This window comes from Citrus clementina, unplaced genomic scaffold, assembly GCF_000493195.1.
Source record: "Citrus clementina cultivar Clemenules unplaced genomic scaffold, Citrus_clementina_v1.0 scaffold_3, whole genome shotgun sequence".
NCBI classification, from domain to species: Eukaryota; Viridiplantae; Streptophyta; class Magnoliopsida; order Sapindales; family Rutaceae; genus Citrus; species Citrus x clementina.
In genome coordinates, this window is record NW_006262339.1 from 5923174 (window position 1) to 5943690 (window position 20517).

General features: G+C 37.2%; 3 protein-coding genes and 1 non-coding gene across 4 annotated transcripts; 1 reads left to right on the forward strand and 3 right to left on the reverse strand.

Moving 5' to 3' along the window:
- Positions 1-3351: 3351 nt before the first annotated feature.
- TRNAG-GCC lies at positions 3352-3422 on the reverse strand. Its single transcript has one exon. It is a non-coding gene; the product is annotated as a tRNA-Gly (tRNA).
- A 1440-nt stretch (positions 3423-4862) lies between these two features.
- Positions 4863-7167, forward strand: LOC18049890 (flavin-containing monooxygenase FMO GS-OX-like 2). The gene is made up of 6 exons (XM_006440297.2): positions 4863-5516; positions 5628-5698; positions 5902-6054; positions 6198-6280; positions 6404-6539; positions 6634-7167. Exons 1-6 carry the CDS (start codon positions 4994-4996, stop codon positions 7006-7008), a joined length of 1341 nt encoding a protein of 446 aa, XP_006440360.1. The 5' UTR covers positions 4863-4993; the 3' UTR covers positions 7009-7167.
- A 1167-nt stretch (positions 7168-8334) lies between these two features.
- On the reverse strand, positions 8335-9687 carry LOC18049891. The gene is made up of 5 exons (XM_006440300.2): positions 9544-9687; positions 9262-9450; positions 9022-9096; positions 8732-8872; positions 8335-8634 (listed from the first exon to the last, which is right to left on the reverse strand). The coding sequence occupies exons 1-5, from the start codon at positions 9622-9624 to the stop codon at positions 8335-8337; spliced, it is 786 nt and encodes a 261-aa protein (XP_006440363.1). The 5' UTR covers positions 9625-9687.
- Positions 9688-14280: 4593 nt separating this feature from the next.
- LOC18049892 (sentrin-specific protease 1) lies at positions 14281-14822 on the reverse strand. Its single transcript, XM_024189523.1, has 2 exons — positions 14802-14822; positions 14281-14679 (listed from the first exon to the last, which is right to left on the reverse strand). The coding sequence occupies exons 1-2, from the start codon at positions 14817-14819 to the stop codon at positions 14281-14283; spliced, it is 417 nt and encodes a 138-aa protein (XP_024045291.1). The 5' UTR covers positions 14820-14822.
- Positions 14823-20517: the final 5695 nt, after the last annotated feature.

A 20517-nucleotide genomic window follows, 5' to 3' on the forward strand; every position in this document is an offset into this window, starting at 1 on the left:
GCTTTGAGTAGGCATTTGAATTCTACATTGGAAAAATTTAGATCAATATTCTAGACTTTTATGCTAAGAATTTCAACTGCCAACAATAAGAGAGAATTTCAAAACCAGGAGGGAAAAAAGAGTAACATTTTAACCTTCTGAAAAAGAATGGGAGCCTCACAGCAAAGCACAAAGGCCAGCATAAACCAAGAAACTAATTTCTACAACTGTAAGTAAGACAGATCACAGCAACTTGCACCAAAAGAAAACGAGAAAATGAATATCCAGCAAATATATCCAGCAAACAAATTGAGACCAAAAGAAAACGAGAAAATGAATATCCAGTAAACAAATTCAGACCAAAAGAAAACAAGAAAATGAATATCTAGCAAACAAATCCTCTTAATCCACTGGCAACTACAGCATCTTGGTTGTCAGACTAAACCATCAATATCCAGCAAACAAATTCATCTCCTCAACCATTACCAATTTATCATAAGGCTAAAACGTTGTTGGAAGTCTCTAATCAATTTAGACCTGAAACAACTCAATACACAAAAGGAAAGAACAACATCACCATAAGTAAGTTAAAAAGACAGCAATGCCAACAAATCCCATTGACAAAACCTAAAAAAGACACGACCCATGTGATTTTGTTGGCTCAAATAGCAGAACTCTTTTTTTGGCTCAAAAATAGACAAATTTGCATCTAGGTCAAACATTTTCTGAACAATTAATATTTCCCAACATAGTACTAAGTCAAAAGAAGGGCAAAAAGAAAAAAAAAATCAAATTTTGATCTAAAGCAATGCGGAGCGGGATCAATAATAACCAAATAAAAACAAAAAAAATGAAATAACTTAAAAGCAAATCTGGTTACCCTTTTGAAAACCCAAGTGCATAGATCCAAAGTCGGAACTTAACGATCAATAATAACCAAATAAATGAATTTTCACATAGTCGAGACTAAAAAATAGAGCAGTGAGCAGTAATAAATGCCCTGTTAGTATTTATGAAGACGAGTGAGAAAATGAAAACCAAAGGCTGAGGCTCTGACGTTCAATGTCTCTGAAGAAGAAGAAGAAGCATTGAAGCAACGAATTAAATGAACACGAGGCCGTACCATGTGAGCTACGGTACACATTCACACACGCAAACAAAATCAAATCCAACACCACCAACAACAACTCACCCATGTTTCCAATTTTTTTAATACAATATTTTCAATTATTTATCTTTGAAAATACAATGCTAACACTGTCAACAACAACTCACCCATGTTTCCAATTTTTTTAATACAATCCTAACACTGTCAATCTCAAAATTTCATCATCCACAACATAAAAAAATAAAAAAAATAAAAAGAAATGCCTACAGATGCAGCAAGCAACAACTACAAGTCTCCAAAGCAGCGACGTTGTAGTAGATCTGGGCTGGGCGAGAAAAAAAAAAGGGCTGGTAACGAACGAAGCCTGCTCAATGGAGGGGTCCGTTCTAGATCTGCGGCTGGGCGAGAAAAAAAAAAGGGCTGGTAACGAACGAAACCTGCTCAATGGAGGGGAGTCTGGTAATGAAGCAAACTCAATGGAGGGGGAGTAAAATGAGTGGTTGGGGAGTGTGTGTAAAAGGGGGAGTAAAACGAAGCAAACTCAATGGAGGGGGAGTAAAATGAGTGGTTAGAGAGTGTGTGTAAAAGGGGGAGTAAAACGAAGCAAACTCATTTTTTTTTATTTCTTGTGGGTCCGCTTGAAACGAGTCAAAACGGCAATCTAAACTTGCGTTTCTGTCGTTCCTTTGTCTTCATTGAGTTCGTTTATCATTTTCCTTTTCAATATGACATATCTAATAAAAACACATAAAAATATTAACCTTCTTCTCCCTTCATCGAGTGCCCATTTGCAATTTTAATTTTTAAAATTTTAATATAACTAGTCAACCGTTGCTATTGGTCGTCTTCACTCTCATTATGCTACATCTTAAAAATCTGTTTCCAAAGCCAAACCCGGCAGTGCTAAATGTAGAGAACGTTAAGAGAAGGCTGAGAGAAACAACAACACAAGTTTATGGCTATTGAAGTTAAAAAGGAGATTCAAAAAAATTTCTGAAATTGAATACTTGTGATAAGCGACAAGTTAACGGCTACTGGAGTTAAGAGAGAGAGAGAGAGAAAGTTATGCACGTGAACTTCGTGTATGTGAAATTAACTTTTGGTCGTTTCGCCTCTCTCTCTCTGTCTCATCGTTCTAAGTAAAATATATATAAAAAAAAAGTTAATAGCTACTAGAGTTAAAAGGGAGATTCAAAAAATTTTCTAAAATTGAATACTTGTGATAAGCAGCAAGTTAACAGCTACTAGAGTTGAGAGAGAGAAAAAAAAATTATGCATATGAACTTTGTGTGTGTGAAATTAATTTTTGACAAAGAGTGCTTCAAAACTGAGAAAAAGTTAGACAGCACATGTGATGTTGTTCTTTTCCTTTTTTTAAACAATATTTTAACATTAGCTAACCATCATGGAGGGAGAGAGTAAAATGGCAGCTTGTGCTGTCGTTTCTCTCGGCATTCTCTCGCCGCTCGTGATGGTTAGCATTTTCCAAACCCAAATCACAATTCTTGGAGAAAAATTTCTTTAATTTTCTTGTTTACAAAGAAAGTTTGGTTTTTTAACTCTTCTTTCACTAGAATCACAATCATTTCTACAGTCGATTGGAAATGCTAGATCAATTATCGTGATTTGAAAAATAACTAAATTTGTAACACAAATTTAACTATTTAAGAACACGTTCTGATTGCACAACATATAAATACCACGTGAAATAATTCAAGGTTTTGCAAATTACAAGTGACAAGACACAAATCATCAAATTACTAGCATTGACTGAAATGCCACATAACATAGGGCTTGTATTATGTAGGCTGTAATTCTGATTGGGAATCACACTGATGCATATGATATAATAAGGGAGTTAGCATGCTTGGAAAAACATGGCTTTCCTTTGTTGGGATCCCCTGGATGGTTAATTATACAATCTCCACATAATTTACACAATGCCTGGGCATAATTAATTGGATTATTAATCTTTGGATAATAAATTTGTGGTAACTGGTTCCAAGGTATCCTAATAGTTCTCATGTTTGAATAGCAGAGCAATTGGATTTCCAGTACATTTTCCGGTAGTGGTAGGATCGCACTTGCTCCGCAAGATGAGATTATGGAAGAAGTAGAAGCCTTTATACTCAGCACTCTGAGCATAAGGATTGGATTGGCTTGCTCAATGTGAAAAATGCCGACTTTTGCAAAACTTTCTTGCTCGACCAAGGACAAGGACTTGTCTGAATAAAATAATAATATAACAATAAAATTAAATCTTTTGCACCAGCCGGGAATCGAACCCGGGTCTGTACCGTGGCAGGGTACTATTCTACCACTAGACCACTGGTGCGTTGCGGTCAAAAGACCAGCACATAATTATATTACAAAACATTATATTTTCTGAAAAAATCATTTTTTAATTGCGAATGGCCAGAAAGAGATTAACGCCAGCGAAAATATCTTTGCTAAATTTGGACAGGCATGAGGTATATATACAGTTTCGGACACTTGGATGACATAGATCAATTTTATTTCAAAGATCCCCCCGGACGGAAATGCACCACCGTCTGTCGCTTGTCAGGCTGTTGAGTGTTGAGTCTAAAACATTAAAACTATATTGTATGATGCACGGTGACTAAATTGCGGAAATGAGGCAATTAATACTGAAGTTGCAGACTCATTTCTTCGTTTGTGTTTTCTTCTACAAATAACATATAAACATTTACCGTTACAGATAAACACACTTCATAGGGTTTTCATTTACAAACATTATCTGAAATCCTCATTTTTCATGCCAGTTTCTAAGTTAAAACCCATGAATTTTGATCAACTGTAAAAGTCCAAAATTAAGTGTTAGTTCGATCTTTCGACCAAGGTCCAAAAGTCACATTGTATAGATCCTTACAAAAATTATTGTTATCAATTTTCGGAATCCTAATAAAAGAGATCACTTTCATATAAATAATGAAATGAATGCATTATAATTGTGGCACTTCCAATCGTATTTCATTTTTTTTTTCTCTTCTCTCAGTGAGAATTATGTAGTTTTTCTTCACCATGCTTTTCGTTGTTTGGTCCTGTAAGATTATAAACTTAATTTTTTCTGATGTTGAAATCATATGTTTCATCTCCAGCAGCACCTCTCCAATTCCTTAACATTCGAATGTGCTACTCGCATTTCACTACGTAAATAAGAACAGGTTAATTATTTTTTGAATGAGCTATAACAGTTTGTTAGTATAAAATCAATATGAATCAATTTTATATTTGTTTTAAGATTAATCAAAAAAAAAAAAAATATCAATTTAGGGTTTAAGAAAAAAATATAAGAGTAATGTTAGGCATCCTAATATTTATGTCCCGATTTAAGTGCCAACTGATATGGTATTCATCCATTAGATAGTAATTTAATAATTTTACAAATAATGAAATGAGAAATTATCTTTGTTTCACCTTTATTTTGTCATATGTACATTTAACTACCATAAAATTTTTACATGTTCATTACACCATTTTTATTTTTAAACTTGTATCAATCAACCACTTTGACACTGAATGAATTAAAATAAGAGAAATAAAGAGGGGATTTGGGATTTTAGAAATTTGGAAGCCAGCTCACAAACCTGAACCTGAGGCGCAAAATGAAAATTAACTGTTGTTGCTTTGAATATCGGACTGTTCTGCCGCGACCGCTGTAAATAGAATATTACAGTCGCAACTTTCCAACATCCAAAAGTAACATATAATAAACCTTTCAAAATATAATTAAAAAAACAAGTTGAAAGATAACGACGTCCCTGCTTTCGAAATAAAATTAAAACAAAGAGTAAAAGACAGCCAACTTTCCATCAATATTCAAAGAAAGGATGTAATGGGTTGGTAGAGCGAAAAATTTTAATTAAAGAAACGGCACCTCCACTTATGTTTCGCCATGTGGCAGTGATCGGCGCCGGCGCCGCTGGACTGGTGGTGGGTCATGAGTTGCTGAGGGAAGGCCACACGGTGGTGGTTTACGAGAAAGGAGAGCAAGTGGGTGGCTCTTGGATTTACACTTCGGAGACTGAGTCAGACCCGCTTGGTGTCGACCCAAATCGTTACCCGGTTCATTCGAGCCTCTACAAGTCTCTCAGGGTCAATCTTCCCAGGGAGTTGATGGGATTTCAAGCTTACCCGTTTGTGGCCCGTAATTATGAAGGGTCCGTTGACCTGAGAAGGTATCCGGGTCATGAGGAGGTGTTGCGTTATTTACAAAATTTTGCCAGAGAGTTTGGTGTCGATCAAGTGGTGAGGCTTCATACTGAGGTGTTGAATGCACGTTTGGTTGAGAGCAACAAATGGAAAGTTAAGTCAAGAAAGAAAGATGATGTTGTTGAAGAGGAAACTTTTGATGCTGTGGTCGTTTGCAATGGGCATTTTTCAGTGCCTCGTCTTGCTCAAGTTCCTGGTAGCTTCTACTTACCGCTTGTGTAATTAATGAGCGCATTATCGATATGAAATTAATGATCATGAACTGAATTCTTAAATCAATCCGTATAACAAATGTATTTCTCTTCAGGCATTGATTCATGGCCAGGGAAGCAAATGCATTCACATAATTATCGGATTCCCAATCCATTCCAAGATCAAGTATTTATAATATTATGCTTCCACTTTTTCTTTTATATTTTTATTTTATTGAGGAATTGAAAATTTATTTATCTTGGGTGAAAGTGGTGGCTTTTTTTTTTGGCCTGTTGACTTGTAGATTTCTCCCATGTTAATTTGGTTAATTATGGATGTATAGTTTTATCAAATGATTGTAAACATTATGGCTCATCAATTGTGGACAGGTAGTGATTCTGATAGGGCATTACGCTAGTGGATTGGATATAAAAAGGGACTTAGCCGGATTTGCAAAAGAAGTTCACATTGCATCTCGATCGGTTGCAGATGAAACACATGAAAAACAGCCCGGATATGATAATATGTGGCTTCATTCTATGGTAAGAACTAAGAAGTGTTCACGGATGGGGTGAGAGAACAAAAATTTCAGGACAAGCTGGTGAAGATGGCTGTCTCTCTCTGAATGTGGAATTTACATTGAATGATCTGACAATACACTGGTTTCATCAAACTAATATTTCAGGTAGAAAGAGCCAGTGAAGATGGTACCGTGGTTTTCCGAAATGGAAGAGTTGTCTCTGCAGATGTCATTATGCATTGCACTGGGTAATTTTTATGTAGTTTGCCTTCAGTTTTTATTTTGGATCGAATTTTTTGGAATGATGCATTACAAACTCTGAAATGAAAAGAAAGAATGGACGGTGATCTAAATTTTCATCAGATTAACAGGTACAAGTACAACTACCCTTTTCTTGAAACCAATGGCATTGTTACTGTGGATGACAATCGTGTTGGGCCATTGTACAAGCACGTTTTTCCGCCAGTCTTGGCACCAGGCCTTTCATTTGTTGGGATACCACAGAAGGTTCATCTCTGCACATATACTTCAACATTGTCTAACTCTTTATTGGATGCTTGTCTGAACGTGTCAATGATAAATTATGAGTGATCTGTTTCAGGTTATCCCTTTCCCCTTCTTTGAACTCCAGAGCAAGTGGATTGCCAGTGTTTTGTCTGGTCGAATTGTGCTTCCTTCACAAGACGAGATGATGGAGGATGTTAAAGCCTTTTACTCAAAGCTTGAAGCTTCTGGGAAACCTAAGCGATACACTCATATCATGGATTACCCTCAATTAATTGAGTACACAGATTGGCTTGCTGCACAGTGCAATTGTCAAGGCTATGAAGAATGGAGAAAGCAAATGGCCTATTCAGCTTTTAAAAACGCTTTTATTACTCGACCAGGGACATACCGCGATGAATGGGACGATGAGCATCTGGTTGCTGAAGCCAACAAGGATTTCATCAAATATACGTCAAATAAATCAAAGTAACAATAGCCTATTTCTGCGTATGAATTCCATCTGATACATTTTCTATACAATAGGCCCCCGGCTGTATGAGTAGTCCCCAATTCTTATTATTGTATCACACGTTAAATGCAACTAAATAATTTCAAATGTGCAAAAGCTTTAGTGAAAGATTAGTTAATTTGGTCTTTGGCAATTCTCAAAATAACTGCACCATCTGGGAATCGAACGCCCTCTATACCAGCATAGATACCTTTCGAGATGAAAAGCATTTCACTCAAATGTTTGCATAAAAATTAATGTTAATGTGAAATAGCCAAATAGGTATAAAAATATGATATCTCATCAATATTAATGGGAGTAGATTTACAACCTACATTCGGTAGTTTTGTGGAAAAACTAGTTATTTGTGGAAAAGCTAGTTATACTTAGAGTGCATTTAGGATTGAGGGTTGACAAAGACACAATACTAAAGTGTTTGGTAAACATTAACTGCTGTCATTTAGAAGCTGTGTTGATATAATTTTTTACTTGTAGAATGAAAATTTTATAATATTCTTAATAATATTGTCAAAATTATTATTAAAAAATTATATTTACTGTAAATTATTAATTTTTATTTCATAATTATATATTTTTTCTACCTCAATTCCAAACAGGATCTTAGTAGACATGTGGAAGAACTTTTTAAATAAATGTGTTGTTCATAAATTCTTAGGTGGGTGAGTAAATCTTTTCTTTGGTGCTGCCTCACAGATTTTTTGCGTCCGTTTTCTTTCAAATTTAGAACCAACCAGAGCCGCCACACTTTCAATTCAGCAACTCTTCTGCCCTCAGCTTGCACCAGCTGCAGTTTGAATTGGAATGTTATATTTAACATTTACTCATCTCATTTACCATTTTCCTTCATTTGCTATGTTTCAGTGTTGAAATGATCAATGACTAGAATTAATTTAAATATATGTATGTATGTATGTATATCTTTCCTAACAGCCATTATTTCTGAGATTCACAAAAACTCAATTCACCGCTGAATTCTTATTCACCTATTAAAACAACTTACATTTTTTTACATATAAATATTTAATTAATTTCTTCATCAAATTATTAACTTCCATGTCCGCACTCCCAAATAATATGGTGAGTACTAGTGAATTAATAAGTAAGTTAAACACTTTCAACCATTAGAAAATAGTAACTAGTTAGTAGCTTGTTACATAAAAGAGAAAAAAAAATTTTGCCATACAAAACTGGTAAGTAGTCATTTCCCATCTCTGCGAACTCTAATATTGTAATATAGAAGTAATATCACAACACAAAACTAGTATTCTAGTACTACTCATAACACAGTCAATTCAAAGGTGCCCTGTTTGGCACACTCTTCCGTCGGTTAGTAGTGGAACATCTTTGGCGGGAGGGGTTCAATAAGACACGGCGTTTCTTTTTCTTTCCGGCCACAGGTTGATCAACGGCGGCAGTGCATGCGTAAGCTCTTAGTGATGAAGCAGGAAAGTCGAGGAGGGAGGCTGGTGTCATTTGGCCTGCTGCGTCCTCAATCTCTGACGAGCTTACACTTGTTGCTCTATCAAACAATAATGAAACTGTCGACTTGTTGACGATTCCACTTTTACTAGTCACCAGGTGATGAATCTGCAGTCACATAGAATCGTTAATAATGTTGTAATAGAACAGCAAATTAAAAGAAGCAAGTAACTTGGTTTGAAGATTAATTAATTTATGAGAGTACCTTACAAGAGATCGAGCAGAAGAGAAAAGAGTCCTGAAGACTACGGTCGCATTTCATGCAGAAGTTGCCATTGCTTTTAAGGGGACGCGTCATTGGTCTTTTATGCAGAAAGATTACTTTTGCTCTATTTGTTGTGTATGGCTGCTCAGTAACAAGATTAGTTACTTAATTAATTTTTTCGTTAAAAAATTAATAACTAAATGAGTTAAAGTTGAATAATAAATAATAAAATATAAATAGAGATATGCATATCTCATGTATATGGTCACGCGCGCAACATCTGCACTTACTTGAACGAAGGAACAATTCATCAGTTTTTGAGCATCACCCAATCGTAAGACATCATGATACACATATCTTCTAACCTATAAACCACATAAATAGAAGTAGAACAAATAAAAAGATAAGAGTAACTTAGGATTTTGAGTAAATAATTAAGAATATATAATTAGCTAATTATAACATTAATTTGGGATATATATATATATACATATGTGTGTGTGTGTGTAAAAATTGAGACGACAATGAACCTGTAAGAGATGGTGAGGGCGGTGAGTGTGCGAGCAGTGAAGACAAATACTCATGCAACAATCCAAACAAAATATGTTTTTGTCATTCTTGTTGGCGCACTCATGAACCGCACAAGGGCTGAAGAATTTTTCTGCGAGAAGGATTTGAAGCCAGCGAGGAATAATCGATGATGATGAACTCATACCAACCTGATCAACATACCAAAAAAAGCAACAAACACAATTATTAATCAACGAAATTAAAGAAAATTCAAAGAAAGCTGTGTGTGTATACATATTCACCATGTTGAATTGCTGATGATTGATTGATATAGGAGGCAGTTGGGTGTCTGTCAGGGATTCTAAAGAGTCGTCCACTGACATACATACAACTAGCAAGATGTGGCCTGTGAGCTGTGATTGTGAGAATGAGAGAGTGTTATCAGTCTCTGCTCCAACCTCCAAGCAACTACTCTTTTATTTATCTATCTTTTTTTTTTTAAGCTGTTCGATAATGCCGATGGGCCTCCATCATTTAACACCCTTTAGCAGAGCTCTTGCATTAGTTTAATGCGTTACATATCCGTAGGAATTGTGTTGCTTGCGTGTGTAATCTTAAAGACAGGTGCCCCGGGCATTATTATTATTATTATGGTTTTTCATGTTTTAACATAATGTCTACTAGTGGGGGGGTTTGCAAAAAAGTGAAAAGTTGAGGCGACGATGGTGGGTTAGGATCTGTGTTCCTGATTCACGATGCACAGACAGAGCCTTTGTATTGTTTTTTTTGCTTTTTTTCTGTTTTGGATGTCAAGGTAGAAAGATGAATAATTGATACGGAAAACAGACAGCAACAATAATTCTCTGATATTGCCGACGACCTCTTTACTTTTCTTCTTTAATTATCTCCTCACCAGTAGTACTATATAGATATAAAGCTAGCGCCATCAAAATCGCATGTGGGCGTCTATATAATGTTGTCTAATTTGTCTCCATTCTTCAAGATCCAAAGTAACAAATTTTTTTTTTTTTTTGTATTCACTAACAAATAAATAAATAACCGAGGCCTAGCTTTAGGGAGCAAAAAGAACCATGCCTCTCTTTCGCTACGTGGAAATTAACGACATCATACTGTTTGATGTTAACTAGTAAAGGACAAATAAGAGTAGAGGTTAATTATCTACTTGTTGGCCTAGTCGTGGTTGATTTGTCTCTTTCGCGAGTACGATTTCTTATAATTTAGGGGTAAGTCCTTTTTATTATTTTTTAGCACAAATTTTTTTAACAGAGCACAATGCAACCCAATTAACTGTGAATACGGTTTCCATCTGCTGATACTCGTGCTGCATTCATTGCTGCTCGAGTTTCTACACGACGTTCCCACGCAAACTTCATTAGGATGTCTGTGTGGGTAATAAGAAAAATGTTAAGTGCAAAGAAAAATGAAAGAAAAGTGAGAGAAATAAGGAAGAAAATGGAAGAGGGAGAATGGATGGGCAGAGAGTGGACAAATTTTTATCGATACGGGTAATAAATGGGAAATTTACGAAAATAACCATTATTATTTTATTATTTTTGCAATTAACCCTCTGAACTTTTTTCTATCAACATTAGCCAAACACAAGCCTTTTTTCCCAAATTACCCTTCTTTGCGTAACAAAACCAACGTCGTTTCTCCCATATCGCCAAACCAAAAGCAGCTTTTCGCTCTTGATTCATCAGTCAACGGTGACCGCAAAGGACAACGATAAAAGTGATATCCGATCATAATTTATCCGGATCCAACACAAATCGACATCCGAATCCCGAATCCAACACAAATCGACATCAGTTACTGGTATGAGTTATTTTCTGAACAACTGGGCTAAATCTGGATCTGGCGACAGGCTGCCTGTCGCAGCAAAACTTGGTGCGACAGGCAACCTGTCGCACCAAGCAAGGTGCGACAGGTGCCTGTCGCACCAACTCTTGGTGCGACGGGCACCCTGTCGCACCAAACCTTGGTGCGACGGGCATCCTGTCGCACCAAACCTTGGTGCGACGGGCACCCTGTCGCACCAAACCTTGGTGCGACGGGCACCCTGTCGCACCAAGATTCGGGCGACAGGTTGCCTGTCGCACCCACCATGAAATACATCATTAAAACTGTATTATTTTAATATGGCTGAAATAATATTTTTTTATAATTTCAGGCTTAATGGATTCAGTTGTACTTGAATTGTGTTACGATGGTTGGTGGGAGACATTAGAAAATAGCCGTATGGAGTACGTGAATGGTAAAAATCGAGCATTTTTGGTTGGAAAAAATTATCTGTTTGATCAGTTATTGGCAAGAGTATACGAGGTGTTACAAATTAACCCTAATGACTATAGTATCACCATGAAGACAACTTTGAGGTCTAGTAACACATTATATCGTATATGTGCAATGCCCATGGATATATGCGATGATGAAATGGTGAGGGTTGTGTTGCATATGGCATCGGACGTAGCTAATTTTGGATGCATTCCTATATTCGTGACCACATCACCTCGAGTTCCGAGCGAAGGTATTGAGCCACATGTCGATACAGAAACTTCGTTTAGAGCAAATATGTCTGGCCCCGATAATGATGAAGAGGTGTTGCCAAGGACAATATCGTTGCAGCAATATTACTCTCCAATCCACGAAAATTATGACAACATTGATGATAATGGCGTTACGTTACAGGATGTTGGAGCAACAGTATTTCCAATAACAACGTCGTTGGAGCAACGATATTCTCCGTATCACAACAATGTTTTTCGGGACAATGATGATTTTCATAATGAGACAGAGGGGGATAATGTTTGTGCAGAACCTTCTAATACTACAAGGGGGGGCACGCGTTTCAATAATGATGGTGATGATGGAGGAGCCGGTCCTTCAAATGTTCCATCGTTTCAGCATGAGGATGAGTGTGAAGACAATACTCCTGTGAATAACAGAGGCAATAGACCTATTCCTTCTATGGTTCGATCGAGAAGGCGAATTGACCCCCTTACAAGTGTTGCTCCAACTTTGCCTTCGAATATGGTTGCTCCAAGCTTTGTTAGCAGTTGTGATTCAGATGATATCAGTGTGGGTAAGCTATTTGCTGAGAAAAATGAGTTTATATTACAACTACGCAAGGTTGCCTTTAGAGACAAGTTTGATTTCAAGATTGCACGGTCTACTACGACACGTTTCGAGGCTCACTGTTGTTCAGAATCATGTAAATGGCGTATTCGAGCAACTAGATGTTCGAACGAGCAAAATATTCCGTGGGTGGTGAAGAGAATTGACAATGTACACACTTGTCATAATGAGGTATTGGTTGATGGACGTCATCAAGTCAGGAGCCAGGTTGTCGGTCATATTATCGCAGAAAAATATATTCAAGACAAGAGGATTTATACTCCGAATGACATAAGAGCAGATATGCAACAGGAATACGGTGTTCAGTTAACATACCAGCAGGCATATCGGGCGAGAGAAGTTGGTCTTGAAATAGTTCGAGGCAACCCTGCAGAGTCATACAACTTGCTCCCTAAATACTCTCACGTACTAACTACAGCGAATGAGGGTACAGTCACTCACCTCGAGCAGGATGGAGATGGTAATTTCTTGTACTATTTTGTAGCACTCGGATCTTCCATCAAGGGTTTTATGCAGTACATTCGGCCTGTCATTGCTGTAGATGGTACTCATCTGAAGGGATTATATCGTGGAAGCATGTTCGTGGCAACATGTCTTGATGGTAACAATCAATTGTATCCGTTAGCCATTGGGATCATGGATTCAGAAAACAACGATGCTTGGGAATGGTTTATGATGAAGTTACACGGAGTGATTGGCGATAGACCTGAGTTGGTAATTATCTCTGATCGATGCACTGCCATAAGGAGAGCCGTTCTTAAAGTTTTTCACAATGCAACTCGTGGCGTTTGTTTTTACCACGTCAAAGGTAACATTAAGTCTCAGTTTAGAATGTCCAAAGCTCTTTGGGATCAATTTGAGCCTGCCTTTATTAATGCAGCAAAAGCATATGGCCACGAGGAATTTAAGAGACAACTTGAAGGGTTGTGGATGATCCACTCGGGTGCGGCTGATTACCTAGAAAATAATGTCGGTACGTGTAATTGGGCAAGGTCGCAGTTTGAAGGTAGGAGGTACAGCATTCTTACCACGAACATCGCGGAGAGTGTTAATGCGTTCATGAGGGAACCTCGAAAATTTCCTGTGACTCATCTTGTTGATCACTTTAGGAAAACATTGCAGCAATGGTTTTATGATAGGAAAATTGTGGCTGAATCAATGACTACTCGGCTAACAACATGGGCGGATGAAATAGTCACTGAGAGGAGAACTATAGCTGAAAGAATGATAGTTCGGCCGGTGTCTCCGCATCGCTTTCAAGTTATAGGCGGTGGGCTTAAGGAAGGGTTAGTTGACTTGCAAAAGAGAACTTGCTCCTGCAGAGTGTTCCAGCTTGATCAGCTTGTGTGTGCTCATGCAATCGCGGCGTGTCTAACACACCGGGTGGATTTTATTAACCTTTGCTCGGACTTTTACACTACAGAATCGTTGGCGATGGCTTATGCACAACCAGTAGAGCCAGTTGGTGATGTGGCTGATTGGGAAATTCCAGATGAAATTCAGGAAATGCATGTATACCCACCAGTTGAGGCACCACCACCTGGCCGTCGTAAAGAGCTCAGAATACCCTCGGCTGGCGAGGACGTTGACCGGCGGACTGTTAGATGCGGTCGGTGTCATGAACTAGGCCATAATCGTAAGAGATGTAAGAATCCCATTGCGTCGACTCGAAGTTAGTTGTATTTTGTGTGTTATGAGTTTGTTAAAACTATTATTGTTTTTGTGTTCGTTGGTTAAAACTGTTACTGCTTGTTTTGTATTGTACACTTATATTTCATAAAACTTTATTTAAAGTTTAAAATGTGAGGCATTAAAATTATATAAACTTAAGTGTGCGAAGTAAAAAAAAATTCAAATTTCAACATTTGAATTACTACATAGGTTTACAATTGAATATCGTTATTAAATATATCAACCGCAATCTTCTTTCTAAAGTACTCGACATGACTAGCGTTAAACTCCAATCTAATCCCGAACATTAAATACATCGTAACCATCAATACAAAAACACCGCAATCGCCAGTTCCGGGCTCTTGTTGTGGCGCGCTCTTAACTGCGATAACTTTCCACGGGTCTTCACTCTGCAACTCCGGTCGGATATTGTAGAAGCCAACGTATTCCAACCATCGAGGGAATATAACTTCAAGTGGCTTGAATTTCAACTTGTACCTTTTGTCGTCGCGATTTGTGAGTAATGAGTCATAAATCCAGACTTTGTTTTTCCGAAAGTCAACTCGTGCTAGTACCCAATGCGCGCCGTCGAAGTTAACAGGGATGAGTAGCTGCATATAACAATTGAAAAACATGTTCGTTATGTATGAAATTAAAATACAATACAACAAAGAAAAAGCAACAACTTGAATATTTTCATTAGATAGCATGTGAAATGTAATAAAATACATACCATATCGACATCCGTCATTGATTTAGACATTGTGTGCTGGCGGCCACAAAGATAACTATTCACGCGGTCGTCGAATACCATTGAATCGACTGCACAATTCCCGTTATTCCATAACTGATTCAAGAACACCTAATACATAGATAACCAAGAAATGCATAAATTAATAAAACTTAAATTTTTACATCCACATAAGATTTATAAGTTTTGTCGGCACGTTACCCAAAAAAATGTGTCAGTATGTGTGACACGTTGGAGTAAGGCATTTGGATACTGCCGTTGCTTCTCGCTAATCAAGCGGAGATACTCGTGAATATGCTGTAGAGAAACAGAAATATTACGAGTTTTTAAAAACAAATTTATACACAAATCCACAACAGTATACACCACGAGGAAATTATAAATACCTCATCGCCTAACCATCCCATCGAAGCTGTCCCCAAAATTATTTGAAAGAATGACCGCGGGTGCTGGACTCTCCGGCGGACTCTGCTATCACCAGTAAACCATTGATCAAACTCAGCAAACAGACTAGAGTCCTCCAATCCTCTCAGTGGATTTACATCCACACTCGTACTCATGTCAATCGCATGCTCCATGATTTGGGGTCGAGGTAAAGGCCGGACGTGCTGTCCTCGCCTGACCGGAGGAATCATGTACGGACTGTTATAAACATACGACGGTATGTACGCGCGGCCGAACTTACTAACGCCCGGAGGCACCTCTGTGAACACCTGCACGCTCTCCCCACTTACATCCCCAAACAGACTAGAGTCCTCCAATCCTCTCAGTGGATTTACATCCACACTCGTACTCATGTCAATCGCATGCTCCATGATTTGGGGTCGAGGTAAAGGCCGGACGTGCTGTCCTCGCCTGACCGGAGGAATCATGTACGGACTGTTATAAACATACGACGGTATGTACGAGCGTGCAGTGGGAGAATCCTTATTTGGACGTTTAGAAAATGTGTCGATGAAACCAACAACGGTTTCTTTAAAATCTTTTAATTCTGACTTTATTTCATACACGTTACGATCAATCTTATCCAGCCGTCGTCGTACGTAATCATTAAACTGCTTTGTCCTCGACTATTACAAAAGAAAAAAATAATACTTTAGAATAACAATAAAAAATTAATAATTTATAAAAAAAAATATCGTATATTATTTCTAACCTCAGAATCCCGTGCGTCATCAGAGTTGTCTGTTTGCTGCTGGTGGTCATCAACACCCACCTCATCCTCAAAAGTGTCATGCCCCACCTCATCCGCAAAAGTGTCATGACACTGCTCTGGTATTGGGTTTGGTATGTCGTCATGATCGTCATGCTCGTCTGAATGCCTTGTAACCGACGGCATCGCGTTGATTGAGGGTTGGTGCTGTATAAAGTATCATTTAAAATTAGTAAATGAAAAGTCAAAAATTTCGATTAACAAATTTTTAGTGCTTAGAGTATACCGACCTTATGAACCCAGTCTGGAATGCTTGGCAAGTAATCCTTCACAGAGAGCCAATAATTTTTGCTACTCTCCTTTGAATTTGGCTCAAGGGTTTGTAAAACGTCCCCCTTCCATAAATTCAATTGAAAATTTTAAGTAAGTATACATAACTTAAATTTAGTAAAGTTTAAAAAATAAGTAATACATATTACTTACAAGACGAGATTCGTCGTTGAAGAACGAATAAACCTCCGCAAAGTTGATTCTCGACGACGCCATGGGCTTCCATTGCAGAATGCGGGGAATCTTATTCTTCGTTTTGACGACCCATGTTGATGGCAACCCTCCGATTGCTTCGTAAATCCAAGCCTACAACAACCAAAGTGAAAAATCAAATAAAACAACTATCAAATATTTAATACAATAAAACTTATTAATAAACAAAAAAAATAGCACCTGAACCCCACACGTAAAGCCGTAAAGATTGTATTTTTCAATATTATGATCTGAATTTTTCAACCGAGTCTTCTTAAATTTCTCGTCTTTCTCGAACAGTGCATTGTCAAGACTCTCGTAAATAATTTCCCACGACAATAGACCCCATGGACGCTTTCGGAAGTACTGTATATCATCAACTTGGTCAAGCCAATCGAAATTAATTTGACAGTGATTTTTTCTTGCATTTAGTACTCTGTCCGCAAAATAAAACAGTGCAATCTTTAATGCGTCCATATCGTTCATTTCCTCGAATTTCAACTCCTTAAATACTGCATCGAATTGCTTCACATTAATCTTACGATGCACACCACCAAAATACGTATTCCGTAGCCTCTGCTCCATTTCATCATTTTTTTGATTGGTATCCACACCAAATGAAAGTCCAGTAACCAAGCACCATTCGACAATTGACAAGCGAATCACATGCTTACCAATTTGAAACCATAACTGATCCTCACGGCTATCTTCTTCATGGGCCACTTGCCGCAGTAGAAGATTGTGCAAAATTACCCCACTAAATGGAAAACTTCGACACTCCAAGAAATGTCCAAATATATCCTTTTTGAACATACGCAACTGCCGGTTTGTTAATTTTTCCTCGATGACTTTAACGACCGAAGATAACATACACATGCTCGAAATTCGACCAGGAAAATGATCAGCATAACGAAAATACATCTTGCCTACTTCAATATCCGGTGATTCTGATTTCGCCATGTATCTGTAATATTTATAAAATTATTACATTACATTTACAGAAAAAAAAATTAAGAAAATTTAATTTTTGGTGCGACGGGCAAGCCTGTCGCACCAACAATTGGTGCGACAGGGCCAGTCGCACCAAAAAATTGGTGCGACAGGGCCAGTCGCACCAAAAAATTGGTGCGACAGGCGCGCCCGTCGCACCACAGCTTGTGCGACGGGCGCGCGCCTGTCGCACCACAGCTTGTGCGACGGGCGCGCGCCTGTCGCACCCGAGCTTGTGCGACGGGCGCGCGCCTGTCGCACCCGAGCTTGTGCGACGGGCGCGCGCCTGTCGCACCCGAGCTTGTGCGACAGCGCCTGCTGTCGCACCAGATTTGGTGCAACAGCGTGCCGCGCGCTGCTGCCCAGCGATGGGCGCGCGCGCGCCCTGCTCCCCTCCCTCCCCACCCGCAAAATTAAGCACAATCACTCCAAAATCGAAAACAATACTCCCAAACACCACCAACCACCACAAACATCATCACCACCACTATTAATCTCAAGCTATAACTATTATTATTCTAAAATCTCATTTTAAATTAATGAAAATAAGAAAAATGACTAACCTAGATTTTGTTGAAGGTTGTAGATCGTAGATCGGATGCCGGTGAGAGATGGAGCCGCCGCCGACGAGGGTTGATGTCGCCGCCGATGATGGGAGTTGGATCGGTTTGGGAGAGATGAGTGAAATGGAGTGTTGGGGGAGAGATGAGGGAGGGGTATTTTGGTCTCAAATGTTGTTTAATGGCTAATGTTGATAGAAATATTTTTTGGGGGTTAAAATGAAAAAAAGGGAATTTTTTTTGGTTATTACTATAAATTTCCCGTAATAAATAGAGAGAGATTTTTAAGAAGAAAAGATTTGGGAAGTATCTATATGATCCTGCATCACGTAGTCGTATGCCAGCAGGGAATTAATTGCCAATTTTCTACTATTCATCGCATGTGTCCTTACGATGCCCAGTCAATTTTCACTTGTTCTTTCTTTACAAGTTACAGTGACGAGAAATGGACCACGTGGCATTCACTTGTACCTTTTTCTCTAGGAACCTCTTGATTTGGGTAGCCCACCAGGAACGATACGGGTTTTGCCATTGGTTTCCATTCCAGTAAACTAAATGCCCCCAGATATATTTCTAAAGACACTTCCCCTAATGCATATATACCCTCTTATTGAGAATAGGGGATATGGGGCCTGCATTTGGGTTCTCAGCTGAAGCACAATTTGAAATGACGACCAAACAAATTGTGCATAGATTGACGTAATAGAAAAAATTAAATGCAAAACAATCGGAACCACTTTATTCCAATCGCAATCTCACACAAAAATAAATGAAAGTTGGAATAATAATTAAGTTTCCTAACAATGCATGTGATTTTTTTTTTGTTTGGACCTTTTTCTCGTGTCTTTGTGTGTTCGTACGTAATTATTGAACAAGACGAACAGTTAACAGTAGAAAATATAGGTTAAAGCATCAAAAGTCAAAACTGTTAAGTACGAAAAGGTAGTTATATTATTTATATTGAGGCTGGCGTTAAGTTACGTTGCACGTGACTTACGTCTCTTACAACAACAGTATTCGGTTTCACCAGTGGTATTGTTGCTGTGAGAGGACCGTAAGTTACGTTCTTATATTGAACTCCAATGTTTACTCAATTGAGTGACAATTCAAGTTTTATCAAGAGTCTTAGCTGTACGAACGGCATTCTAATTATGAAAAAGGATCGTCTAATTCATAATTCAATGCATGAATTTAATGCACAGCAAGATCAAGGGAAAATACCAAATAGCTATGTTCGGAAGAAGGCAATAACAGAAAAATGGCTCTTTTTCAATTAATTATATTACGAGAGATGAAAGAAAGATTGTTTCTAAATTAAATAAATGATAGATTTGTGTTCAACCATAAGCTTTTAAGTAAGTTTGGATTATTATTCTATATATATATAGAAGTTTTCTAATTAAGGATCCCTGAATTTAATAAAGTCAGGGATAAAATAAAAGATAAAACAAACACATATTCTAATGCACTATATTTTGTCCTATAGTGTATTGAAATTTAATTTTTTTTAATCTTTTAGCTAATCTCTTATTTTATTAAAATTAAAGATATTTCATTGGAAAATCATTATACATGCGCACGCGCGCACACACACACATTAAAGTTTTACTTTTGCATTATTTTGAATGCAAGCGTATATGTAAAGTGACTTTTTTTTAATTAAAAAAAATTTATTAATAAGAAAAAAATGAAAGAAAAATTACGAGTTAAGTAACAAAACAATAATTAGGCAAATCTCAAGCATCTTCTAAAAGGTTCTTCCGAATAGAAATTCATGGGTAATCCCACCACATGAAGGAATTTCAAGATAATCCCAAGTTTACCAAAGAATCAGCAATAGAATTCCCTCTCTATAAATATGAGAGAACCTTAGGATGCCTTTGGTATTGTTTTTTAATTGGTGTTTTCTATCCTTAATTTAGATAAGGAAAACCATGTGTTTTAATGTGATGTTTTTATAAGTTAAAATGTGTTTGGTAGTTTATTTTAAAATAATAGATAAAAAAATGAAAACAATGAAAATGTGTTTAGTTGTTTGTTTGAAAAAGTGAGGATAGTGAGAGTAAAGAATTATTTATTATTTAATAGTTGTATTATTTTTTTTTGTACGAGTTATTATCATTAAGTGTAATTACTTTATTTAAAATTGTCTTCTATTATTCTAAAAGTCATTTTACAGAATAAAATATAAAATTAAATAGTTTAAATAGCATAATGCAATATAGCAAAGCGAAAAAAAAAATTATGCTATAAATTTTTAATTAAAATATCATTGATTGATTGTATTTTATTTTTTATTTTAAAATTTGCTTTTGTGTGTTTTACAATAATATTGCATTACAATCATGTAAATAAATTTTATTTATAACATAATAATATTTGAAAAATATATAATTACTTTCTAATTTTTATATATTTGTTAATATTGACTAGGAGGATGTAACTTTTTTATTGATATATGTTCAACGGAGCT